The sequence below is a fragment of the Trachypithecus francoisi genome, unplaced genomic scaffold (genome assembly GCF_009764315.1).
Source record: "Trachypithecus francoisi isolate TF-2019V2 unplaced genomic scaffold, Tfra_2.0 Lachesis_group11, whole genome shotgun sequence".
NCBI classification, from domain to species: domain Eukaryota; kingdom Metazoa; phylum Chordata; class Mammalia; order Primates; family Cercopithecidae; genus Trachypithecus; species Trachypithecus francoisi.
Window position 1 is genome coordinate 129924694 of NW_022681456.1, and position 12989 is coordinate 129937682.

Consider the following 12989-nt stretch of genomic DNA (forward strand, 5'->3'; position numbering starts at 1 on the left):
TGAAACCCAGGGTCAGAAGCTCGTCCTTCCATGAACTTCCAGACTGTTCCCGGGCACTGACCTCCAGTCTCCTATTCAACCCTCAAAACACACACACACACACACACACACATACTCACACATGCACACACTCCACAGAAAAGGTGAGGGAGCAAGGACTGGTGCATTCCATGTCTTGGAGCATGTTGGGAAGAGACGGATGCACAGCCCCGGCCACTGGCAACTTTTTGGTTCTTGACTCTTTGGTTCGTCACCATTACTGATCTTCTGAGGCAGTCCTAGACTCCTCTTCTGTCTCCTGAAACTCTAACCCCTATTATGGTTCACCCACCCCCTTTAGTGATTAGCCACAGCAACCTCTTCCTTGTCAATATTCATCCTCTTCTAGGTCTGCCTTTCCCGCCTCCACCACCCTCCTCCCCTCTCCTACCCCAAAAACCTGGACAATGCCAACCAACTAAAGAAGAGAAGATGGAGAGCAGAGTGGGGACAGGGATCTTGGTGCTCTTCCACCTGGGAACCGCATCTAGAAATGGAGGCAAAACTGCTCCCATGAATTATATAATCACTGCAGCTTCAAGGGAGAGAACTGGAATTCAGGTTGCCATAGTGTTTGTTGGCATGTTGCTGGAAAGGTAGAGCTCCCAGCCACTGGTTCCCTTGCTCCCTTCCCCTCTACCTTTCTCAGGAACCTCTCTGGGGTTGGCACTCCTACTTTTAATGTCTACTCCCAGCATACGGCAGGGAGATGCTGAGATGCAAACGGGCAAAAGAAAACAACCAGAGTAAGGAAATGAGATCAGAAGGGGTTTATCCTGCACTAAGAGGAGTCCTTGTAAACTAGTTACGATTATCATCCTGTGAATAATCATTATTATTACCACAGTACATTGCCATTGACAGTGATACTTAGGGCAATACTACAGAGCTCTCCTCTTCAATGCTGCTTAGACTGAGGAGGTCTCAGAACCTGGAGGGGAGTCATCTTGCATCCCCACTCTTCACAAATACCACTCTCTTTTGTGTCTGCCTCCCTCCTAAACCATTCACTACCCCATCAGCTACAGAAGGGACAGGGGATCAGGTGAGGGATGGGGTCACCAGTAGAGAAATCCAAACATGGATGCTGCCCTTGTGACCCCGAAGTCCTGGCTCACCCTAGAACCCACGACCCTTGACAAGATTCTTTCTTCCAAAGGAGGCCAAAATCCCCACGCTGCCACCCATGCTGGAAAGCAGAGAAGACTGGCCCCAAAATCAGTTGCAGGAGAGATGGAGACCAGGCAGGCTGGCTGGCAGCTTCTGGCTCTAAAGAGTGAAGGCCCTGTCTCCAAAAGGTGGAGCTGGGAGCAAACAGAGGGGAAAAGCTGGACAGAAAGACCTGGAGACAACTCCTTCCACCAGGCTGGTCTTCAGAGGATCACTTGGAAGAACCCAGGGAAGGAACAGAGACCAGCAGTGACAGACAGGCTTTCAGGGCAAGAGAAGAGGAAGAGTAGAAACAGGGAGGCTCCGGGAACTGGGAGAGAAAAGGGAGAGACTACACCCAAAGAGACAGAGAGAGCAGTGGCGAGAAGAAGGAGATGTCACGCCTGGAGGTTGCCAGAAAGCCCTGCGGGACCACCCTGTCTGCACTCCCCCGCCTCAACACCTTAAATGCCGAGCAACGTCAAAGAAAATAACTTGTTAATATGGGGGGAGAGCGGTGAGGGAGAAAGTTTCCAGGAAGTAGGGAGTTACCTGACTGCCTTTCACCATCACAGGGGGAGCTGGTGACACTTGCGGCCAAGGATGGAGATGCTCGGAAAACACTGGGCAATAGTATGGAGCCGCGTGAGCCAGGCACACCCTTTCATGATCTCCTTCAAACACGAAACAGCAAAGCCACACACCGCCCGGCTTCTCGCCGCTTCCATCCTCAGGTGCTAGCCCACATATGGGTGCGAATGAGAACACACGCGGCGTGGGCGCGCTCGGGGTCAACGGCAGTGGAGAGGTGGGTGGGTGTAGGTGAGCGACGGAGGAGGGAGGGAGACAGGAAGAAGGGGACCGACGGAGGGGGAGCGAGAGGGGCGCGCTGGGGCTCACATCTGCACCGCCGCCCCCACCCGCCACCTGGAGCGCGCCGCCCGGGGCAGGGGCGCCTGGACGAGAGTGGACGCCGGGCAGCGCCAGGGTGCCCCAGGGGCGGCCGTGGGCGCAGGGCTCTGCCGGCGCGGGGTGCGCGCGCGCGCGCTCCCAGCCGCGCCCCGAGCCGGGCGAGGGACCCCGGGCCTCTGGGCTCCGCGGCGCCGGCGCCCTCTGCCCCCCGCGCGGCTAGCCAGGCAGCCGGGCTCTCCAGGCGAACGCGAGAAAGCGAGGCGGCGGCAGCCACTTGGGGAACTTTTCCCCCCTCGCCTGGAATTTCATAGGAAACACATGCTCTGGAGAAGCTGGGGCCCGGGGGGGGGAGGGGCGGGAATTTTCCGCTCCGTCTCGCGCGGCGGTTCGGGCCCCGGTCCCGCCGGGCTCCCGGGCGCTCCGACGAGGCGGAGGCGCCCCTGGCGGACGCGGCCCCGGGCCACTCTGCAGGGACCGACCCCGGGGCCTCGGGGAGCGCGGGGAGAGCAGGAACCCGGTGGAGAAGGCAGGGAGCCCCGGCGAGGCGGCGGGGTCCAGCCTTACCTTGGTGGTTTTCCTCTGGAATGTACATCCTCGTATTCTCATTGACCATGGATCAAAAATGGTTTTAAAAGGAGCAGCAGCCACGAAGAGGAAGAAATGTGAAAACACCCCCCAGCGGGTCTGGATTAATCCCTCCTCCGAGGCCGGCGGCTTTCGTGCAAGATTCGAGGAAGCCGTGGTCTGCAGTGTTTCTTCTTCCCTGCCGACGATTACCTGATTCCCATTATGGCATCAAACCCCAAAAACTGCTCCTTTCCACTACTGCCTCCTCGAGTGAAATTGTAATGCATCCTCAGTACATCCGGGCCCCTTCCAAGAATTGAGCACCGCACCTCTGGCGGCTACACCATTTGAAAAAATAAATCGGGAGAGGCAGGGCGAGAAGAGGCGGAAAGGAGGGGCGGGGGGCGCGCGGGGCCCGCCTGGGCCGGCAGGGGCCGAGGCGCCTCTGCCCACTCCCGGCGAGTCCTCCTGAGGCCCCTGCCCGGCTCTCTGCTGTCAAAGGGAGCCGGCAACTCCTGGGCGCGGAGGCAGGAAGAGCCGCCGCCACCGCTCCGGGCCCGCCGCGCCGCGCCGAGCGCCGCTCTGGCAGGAGCTGTTTCTGCAGAGGCAGCGAGAGGGAGACACCGGGCGCGCGAGAGCGCCGCGCTCACTCCCCCCGGCCCAGCCCCGCCGCGCCCGCGCCCGCCCCTGCCCGCGCCGCCCGCCCGCCCGCCCGCCCGGCGCGCCGGAGGCAGACGCGCTGAACGCTTCCAGATGTGGCGGCGGCGGCGCGCAGGGAGCCGGGCGCACGGCGCGGGGCGCACCGCGGCGGACTGGAGCCCGAAGTTGGGCCCCCTCTCGGCGCCCGCCGCAACGCCGCCCGAGCGAGCCCTCGGCCCGCATGACGTCAAGGGGAGCGGGCCTCGGCCGCCGGCGGGCGAGGGGCGGCGTGAGGAGCCCCCGGGGAGGCCGAGGCGCGCGGGGGACCCGGGCGCCCGCCGCGGTGGCCGCGGTGGCCGCGGCGCGGACACACCCCCTCGCGCCCCGCCGGCGGCGTCGCGCCCCCCGCGCCGGCCTGCAGACCCCCGCCCGCGTTCTCTCCTCAGCTGCGGCGGCGCGTCCCTGCTGGGCCAGCCACGCCGGGAAGGCCTCTGTGAGCGGAATTTCAAGGAGGAGAAATACAATTTGCCCAACTACCGGAGTCTGGTTTCGGATCGGGCCACCGAACAAAACGGCAAAATGAGCCGTGATTCCGTGATTCTGTTTGATCAATTACAATCAGAGCGGTTGTAGAAGTGACAGAGGCGGGGAGGGGAAGCGGGAGGGGCAGCGAGGCGGAGCCTGGGAGGCGAGGCAGCGGTGCCCAGATGTCTGAACAGATTCCTAGACCCAGGTTTGCTAATTCCTTGGAGGCAGCCGAGCACGTGTTCTACTAGGATATCCTTACCTACTTCTCTTAATTATTTCTGCAACTCCGGCAGGAATCTATCCAGCACCTCTCCTTCCTCCAGAACTCCCTGCAACCGCAGCAAGTTCCACGGCACCCCCTGCAGGACCAGGCTCCCCTCCAGTAGGGCTTCGTGATCCCTTTCAGGGGGGGCCTACAACTCCCTCTTGGGGAAAACCTCTATCTGCCTCCACATAAGACCTTCTCGCTTCCACATCCACTCTCATTCCCTAGGTGACGCTGACCATTCCTGTGGCTTTCAGCAGCTGTCTAGATCAAATGCCTGTCTCCAGCCCACACCTCTCTCCTGAATTCCAGACTACAGCCGACTCCGTCTAATAGACATCTCAATCCTAATACATCCAAACCCTGAATTCCTGAGCTCTTCAAAGCCTGCTCCTCACACAGCCTTCCCCATCGCAGTCGATGACAATCCCATACTTCTAGTTGCTCAGATCAAAATCCTGGAGTCACTCTTGACTCCTTTCTGTCATCATTCCACGTCTAGTCCATCAGGAGATCCTGTTGGCACTGCCTTCAGGTGAATCCAGAACCTGACCACTTCTCAGTTCCTCCACTGTCACCGCCCGGGGCTGAGCCAACATCCTTCACCCGGGTTTCTCCAGTAGCTGGTCCCCCCGGCCTACCTTCCCTCTCCCCTCCTTTGGTATTTTCTCAATACAGCTGTCGGAGTAACCCATTTAAAACATCACATTACAGCTCTCCTCTGCTCAAAACCCTCCGTGGTTACCCATTTCACTTAGTGAAAGCCATGGTCCTTGTGGTGACCTACAGGAATGGCCGGGTACAAATCCTCTTACATCATCTCCTACTGCTGTCCCCCTCACTCGGGATACACTAGCCTCTTGGCCGGGCCCCAGACAGTCCAGAAATGACTCCCCAACACACCACACATTTTAAGCCCTTTGCTCTAGCTATTCCCACTGCCTGGAACACAAACGCCCTCGGCTTCTTCAAAGCTTTCTGCAAATCTCACCTGTTCAGTGAGGCTCACCAGGACCTCATCCTCATTCATCCTGACGGACCCCCACAGCACTCCCAATTTCCCCTTACTCTTATTGAATCCCTGCCTAACATAGTATATAGTTTACTTATTCATTAACTTTATTGTTTATTATCTGTATCCCCCCACTAAAATGTAACCCCCATGAAGACAGGAAGTCATCTATTTTGTTCACCAGTGCCTAGAGCAGTGTCTGGCAGATAGTAAGTACATAATATGTGTTGAATGAATGAATGAGTGCCTGAGGACTTTCAGGAGTGTTGCAATTCCCCCTATCAAAATGCGTCTTGTTGGTCCCTTAGTGGATCCCTGAAACCTTACCACTCGTGTTTCCTTCCTTTGTCCAGTGGTTCTGGCCCCAGTTTAAAATGCAAGTGCCCCTGGGAGAGGTATTAAGCTGTATCAGTCATCTTCATTCTAATGTGAATAGCGATCTCAATTTTGTTGGTTACAAGAGAAATCTGGCCTCTTTGCCATTCTGGTGTGTTCATACTCAATTTTCAACCTCATAGAGAAAATTAGAAATGACACAAATTCAAATATTTCCCATTTACTTTAGGATACATTATAGGCCTGTGTTTCAGAGGCTGCTGTAGCTGATAATTGGTTTAAATGAATACTAAACTTGGTTTGCATCCCCTTTACACACACGTGCAGGAATAATAATAATAGCTAACACTATTGAGTGCTCTGTGCCAGGTACTGTGACAGGCATTTTACAGCCTTTATCTTATTTAATCCTCATTGCAACCGAATAAGCTGTGTGTTATTGTCATTATTATCCCCATTTTATAGATACGGAAACTGAGACTTTGAGACTTAAATTACAATGTCCAGGGTCACCCAGGTGAGTAACTGTGGAGCCTGGACTTAGCCCAGGCATATCTGGCACCAAACTCAGGCTCTACCATTATCTTACTCCTTCTTCTGAGGGGGTGAAGTGTGGGTGAGCTGGTGGGGGCAGGGCTGCAGGGAGATGAACAGTGTGAAATGATTGCAAAATATGCTGCAGATAATTCACAAAGAGCCAAGTCACTGGGAACAGAGTGTATGTGTGTTAGGGGGTCACGTGCAGGATTGATAGCCCAGCTTTTCTAAAGGTAGGCGCTGTATAAATCTAGCGAGTAAATATTACCTTCATGCTCCTTTAGTTTCATTTTTCACTTCTCTTTTCAGCTGTGAAATGTGTTCTTTCCTTTCCAGAAAAAGGTATTTCCTAAATATTTGGTCTTGCAGGATACGCCCATATCCCAGCTTTTAACTTGGAACACAGCCCTGGGTGTGCTCTTTCGAGGTAACAAATACTCAACGTGACAAAAGGAGACCATTGTGAATTCTGATTTGGGGATTTGGGAAGGGGTGGGAGCAGAGGAGGGAGTCTGTTTTTCTCTGTCATTGAATGATTTGATTCTCCAGCTAAAGAATCTCCCATAGGTCTTCATGTGTGCCCTCTGTCTACATAGTATTATGCTTATATTTGCATGAGCGTTTTCTCTCCTCTTCCTTACTACATTTTAGGTGTCTTCAAGAAGAGAACTGTGTTTATTCTTTGTGCATAACATAATGCTTTGTACATATGGACACTCAATTTGTGTTGAGTGCATGATTCACTCTGGAAAAGATTTTTAAATGTGACCACAGATATTTTATTTGGAAGCAATTAAGAGTGCACTGAATTTGTTAATTGCAGTGTATTTGTAAGAGTGAAAACCTGGAAATGAACTAAATATTCAACAAAAATGTTGGTTAAATAATAACACTGAGAGATTATTCTAAGTGCCTCACATATATAAATAGTCATTTGCTCCTCCAAACAACCCTGTAAAGGAATTGCTTTTATCCCCATTTTACCAGTGAGGAAACCAAAGCACAGAAAGGTTTACTCACTTGCCCATGTTTTCACAGCCAGCTAATGTTGAAAGATCTGTGATTTGAACCCTAGCAGTCTTCAGAGCCTATGCTCTTAACCACCACATAGATGAACTAGAGTGCATTCACACAGTGAAAGTCTACGTAGACAAGAACAATATTAAGAATATTAGTAACGTGGAAAAAAATGATATACACTAAAAGAAAAACAAGTCACAAAAATATTACAGGCAATATGATTTCATTTTCCTTTTAATATCAGGTTTGTATTTGAACTAGGGAAAAGACTAAGTAAGGTTAACATCAAAATGTTGACAGTATCCTCAAGCTGGGGTATGTAGGGGAAAAAAATGTTGACAGTAGCTTTCTTTGGGAGGGGGATTACACATAAGTGTTTCTTCTTCTTCTTCTTCTTCCCTATCTGGCCCAAGGCTTGGAAAGCCAGGTTACCAAGCAGGCTCTTCCTCTTCCCTTAGCATACACACCTCTTGACACAGAGCCCTCCCCCGACTGCCTAGCCAAGGAAGACACCACTAATAAATCTCTTCAAAATAACTCTGTCATCAAGTCTGCAAGGTGTCCCTTCTGTTTCTCTCCTTCTGCCCACCACAACAGCCACTCAGCACTAAATGCTGCCACCCACCTGCAAAAAATTACCTGTCCAGTGTTTCCAGCCCAAATGCATTACATTGTCCTCATTGCAATCTGAGCTGCCTGGTTGAAGCGTCAGTCACTCTGTGTTGGTGGTAGAGAGCTAGGAACACCAAGATGATGGGTAAATCTTAACAATGACCTTTTGGGAAGATGTTTCATCCTTAATTTCTAATCCACATAATTGCTTGTATATAAGGGTGGACATTTCAAACCAGGTAAAATTGATTAGCAAGCCAGAGTAGGAAGAGGGGAGTCAGAAAGCCCACTTTAAATGTGCCTTCTGACACCTTCCCTTCTTTATCTCCCCATAGGGCCACGCACAACCATTCCTTCTCAAAGGCCAGAGATGGGAACATCAGTGTGGTGGTTTTGCATTAGGTCAGCTTAACTAAGCTGGAACCTGTTTCCCAGAATTGCCTTCCTTATGTGGTTCTGCATTAAGATTGTCTACAACAGGTATTTGTGGAGCCTCTGGAAGGTGGACATGAAGCAGCAGCATGCACTCATTGTCACCGATCTGCTGGCTTACCCTGACGGTGGAGCCCACAGCTCCTCCAGCTCCTGCTAGATCTCCTCCTTCAGCTACTCTGAGGCCTGGGCAAAGTACATGTCCAGCTCTGTAGTAAAGATTCCAGCTTATGTTTCATAGTCAAGATCGGCAATGGTAAAAGGCAAACAAGGGCTTTATTTGTCCTTGTGGGCTCCGCTTTGGCCTCACTCTCTCCCACATCATGTCCTGCTTTCCTCCTGCCTTTTGGCACTATAGCGACTTCAGACCCATCCTCAGATGCAGAGGGAGCAGCCTTCTGTAGATTCTTCACCAGCTTCCACAACTGGATAAGGTCTAATCTCTGCGATCAATCCCTTCCTCCATGTCACTCACGGTGGTACCACTTCCTTGATCAAACCTGACTGATGCATCAGTGTAGTGCTCCCACCTGTGACCAGGTTACTTGTTTAGATATTTTTATGAGTAAATAGTGCCTGGCACATAGTTGCCCTCAATATATATGTTTGTTGAATTCATACTAATTATCATCATTTAATATGCCTGGTGAATATCAGGTGCTATGATAGGCACTTTAAATACAGCTAACAGCCTGGTCTTTGGAGACAGGCCAGACACAGAGCCGGGTTCTGCCTGCTATGAGCTATGGGAATGTGGACACCTGACTTTAACTCTTAACACCCAGTTTTTACAATATGAAGCTAATAGTGGTACCTACCTCCATAGGGTGGTTGTGAGAATGAAATGAAACAGTCCAGGTAAAGTGTGTGGGGTGCACAGCATGCTCATTTAATGTTAGCTGTTACCATCCTTCATCCCTGTAAGGAAGATTTGTTGACTATCTGCTATGTGCCCTGAATTCACCACAGCCCTGCCAAAGAGACTTACCACCATTGTACAGGTGCAAAACAGTAGCTAAGAGGTTAACTTTCTTGCCCAAGATTGGTTTGTCAGCAAATTCTAGAATTGGGATTTGAACCCAAGTCTACACAAACCCAGAGGCCATGCACTGGCCGCTACTGTGCACAACATTTCAGGCACTAGAACTAAAATGGAGGGGAGAGGAAGGCTTTGGGGAAAATCCCCCAACCCACAGTTCAGACAGCAGAGCTGAAGAGGCTGCAGAATGACCTTTCTCCTTCTTCTGGAAGACCCATAAAAACGCTGAGTTCTTCACAACTCATGTTAATATTTAAAACCTCTGCTGGCAGCGTTCTCCCTTCCATCACATCTCCATCCTTCCTCCTGTCTGCTTATCTAGAAGCCACGGGACGAACCAGATCCCACCTAACCCACCGGGCTATCTTTATACACCACCCTTAGGGAAAACTCTCCTGGCAGCTCAGCCCCAGCGTCCGTCCCAAGGGGAAGCTGGAGTACTCAGGGTGTGAGGATAATTCAAGCCTCATCCTACAGCAGCCTAAGTTGTTAGGATACCAAGGTGTGGTAACATGACTAACATGAATACCCTTGTGATTTTCAGCAATACTTAGCCCCCAAAGACAGAAAGCAGCAAGGTTATTTATGGCTTGATCCTGGGGACTGGATCTCCAGGTGGGAGAATTCATCTACCATGTGTGAATTCAAATCATGGCCCTCTCTACCTCAGCAAACCAATGGTGCATGCTAATTATGTAACTATCTTGGACGTCTGTTTGCTCATCTGCAAAATGGGAATGTGTGGCCTCATCTCCTGAGGCTCTTTGGAAAGAGAAGTTGATACCAAGGGAAGCGCCCAATCACCAAAGTTATACCTTCTGCAAAATGGGAATGTGTGGCCTCATCTCCTGAGGCTCTTTGGAAAGAGAAGTTGATACCAAGGGAAGCGCCCAATCACCAAAGTTATACCTTCTGCAAAATGGGAATGCGTGGCCTCATCTCCTGAGGCTCTTTGGAAAGAGAAGTTGATACCAAGGGAAGCGCCCAATCACCAAAGTTATGCCTTCATCACTTGTTAAGGCTCTGAGAACATTTGTTTCATCTGGGTGACCTGCTGACCCCCAGAAGGAACCGCATAGTCAAGGCTCAGACCCATCCGCTATTGTGTCCACTCTTTTAGGAGTTCAAAGGCCATCACAAAGCGCAAGCCATTCCCACCTGTATTCAACTTTTGCCATAGCAAATTACCACTAGCTGGATGTTTTAACACAACAGCAATTAATTCTCTAGCAGTTTTGGAGGCCAGAAGTTCAAAATCCAGCAGGGTGTGCTGCCTGCAGTGGCCCTCAAGGAGAACCCCTTCTTTGTCTCTTCCAGCTTCTGCTGGCTGGCAGCATTCCTTGGCTTGTGGCCACATCACTCTGTCCCCATGGTCACCTTGCCTCCTCATCTCCTGGCAGTCAGATCTCCTTCTGCTTCACTCTTACAAGGACACCTGTCATTGGATTTAGGACTCCCCAGATAATCCTGGACACTGTCTTCATCTCAAAATCCTTAAGTTCATTATGTCTACAAAGACCCTTTTTCCTGATAAGCTAAAATTGACACTTCCTGGGGATTAGGACATGTACATACATTCTGAGGGGCCGTTATTCAACCCACTACACTGCCCTAACCTACAGGAATGTTTCTTCATCCATTTTCACTTGAATCTCAAGCCCAACGTTTACTAATTCCTGAAACTTTAGCAACCTCTTTCTCTCTCCCACTGAGGCTCAGTTTCTTCACTTATAAAACAGAAGTTATTGCCATATGTTAGAGCTTAAGAGAGTGGTGACAAAGGTGCTTCACTATGGAAGATGCTCCTACCCACAGAACTCAATCTCACACTTAAACAACCCTTTCAGTGAATCACCCTCGGCTATTTGATTAGAGAAACTAAATGCTTGGAGAGGTTCAGTAACCTGGCCGAGCCAACTCAGCTGGGTAGAAGCGGACCTGGCTTTAAACCCCAAAGACCATTCTGATCCTCAACCTCCCTAACCCCTTTACCTTCTTAACCGTTCCAGGCCAGTTCAAACGTATTCAATGGAGCTATATAGAAAAATGTCTTCTCAAAGGAAGCTGAAAAGCGTTCTTTTCAGTAGGGCTTTCAGAACCTTCCTCTTCTAATTAGCTTTATAAATGTTCTCTCTTCTCGTTTTGCCCTTCTCTGAATGCATTCTAAGTTCTCTGTCATTTTCAAAACACGGTCCTAAGAGTAAACACCTTTATCTGGCCATCAGAAATCAGCCATCAACCCTCATTCTATTCACAGTCTTCCTGTTAATATAACTCTTGGCAAACTCACCTTTCCTTCCATATTTCAGCTGGTATTCAATCTGTAATGTCTTCTCTCTCTGACCCCTGGTTCTTCTCCCTCTCACGCAAGGATGAATAATAAATGATGGCTCAGTTTGTATTTGCATTCTGGATTATTCTTTCCTGAATGGTCACTTTGCATGCATCTCTCTTAGAATTCCACATGTTAATTTCCAGCTTGCTTTCCTACAGTATCAGAAGTCATGTGAGACTAGGGTTATATAGCCATGAACTTTTCTGGTTCCTAGTCTGACACAGGTCAGGTAACCCTTTACTTGATACGACATTTGGGACCTGACCACCTCAACAGATGAAAAAGGATATTTGTTCTCTAAAACCTCCTTTTTAAAGATGATGCACTGTTCTAATTGTAGATTCCAATGATCTTTTATAGGGGTACCTTTTGGTCAACCTGCAGCAGTCCCATCCCTGAAATCTACAAGAATATAGACTGCACTGATAGGAATAATTCCAAATATTTGCATTCCTGGAACGGTAAACTCGAATGCCATAAAACTAATGAACATTTAGCTAGTTCACTCTAAGTTGTTGATTAGGCCATTTTCCAAGTACCTGGGGAGGGGGGAGGTTACAGCTAATCATCACCACCCTGCTAGGGAGGTCATTGCTCCATAATACATCTAGATATAGGCAAACTCAAGAGGGCAACCAAAAAGATATCTTCTCAGTAGTGACCATCATTAACTTGCCAAATGACTTCCACTCAGTGGCCAAGTGGAGCCTGGTGGAAACAAGAGCTAAGCAGATTTGTCAAGTATGGCAGGACACTTCCAGTCATGTCTTCATATGACCCAGCTGAAGGACCTCTACCAGCTAGATAGGTCTTCCTTCAGCCAAAGTCATACTTCAAGGTAAGTTTCAATCTCCCAAGATTTATCATTTTTGCCTCTTTACATAGCAGATTCAGATTTTCTGCCTTTGTCGTGTTTGGTCCTGCTTACATAATGATTTTTGTGATGAATATAACCCCATTATTTTATTATTAATCACTAACTCTTGGTAATCTTTTTTTTTTAACCAATGAACAATTGACCAATGCCACCCATATCAACTTCTACTGTAGTTTAGTTAGCAAGAATATTCTGTTTTCTTCTCCTCTGGGGCACAGGGCAGAGTTAACTTCTCAACCATTCTGCATTTGGACACAAATATTGGACTAGTCCTGACTAATAAAATGTAAATAGAAGTGACTGTGTCACCTCCAGCTTGAGGTGATGGAAGACCTGTTGCAATTATTCTGTCTCTCCCTTCTCCTGCCACATTATCCAGATGGTACAGCTGCAAGATAGAGAAGCATCCATCAACCCTGGATCCCTGAGTGACTTTGTGAACCAGAACCTCTCACTAGCCCCCTCTGGATATAGTATGATCAAGAAATAGATTTGTACTCTATTAAGCTCCAGGAATGTGGAAAATATTACCATAGTATAATGTTAACTATCTTGACTAACAGGCTGGAATAAATCAACAACTCCATGTGTGTGACCCACGTGTGGTTAGGGATTTGCCAAGTTCTGATTCACTGAACTGACTTCTATTCCAATCAGCATAGTATCAGTCAATGATTCTAATTTGTAGGA

At 49.5% G+C, this 12989-nt stretch overlaps 1 protein-coding gene across 38 annotated transcripts in view; it reads right to left on the minus strand.

The window, feature by feature from the left end:
* Positions 1–12989, minus strand: part of LOC117090701 (voltage-dependent L-type calcium channel subunit alpha-1C) — a 744659-nt gene that overhangs the window by 649666 nt on the left and 82004 nt on the right. For 9 of the 38 annotated variants that reach the window (XM_033223258.1, XM_033223259.1, XM_033223255.1 and 6 more), the window contains exon 1: positions 2665–3337. The exons of 21 other annotated variants lie outside the window; for them this stretch is intronic. In XM_033223258.1, the coding sequence (XP_033079149.1) occupies positions 2665–2713 (49 nt within the window). In that variant the 5' untranslated portion in view covers positions 2714–3337. Of the gene's footprint in view, positions 1–1740; positions 2118–2664; positions 3339–12989 lie in introns of those variants that run through there. 8 more of the 38 variants (XM_033223251.1, XM_033223247.1, XM_033223250.1 and 5 more) reach the window with 2 other exon arrangements.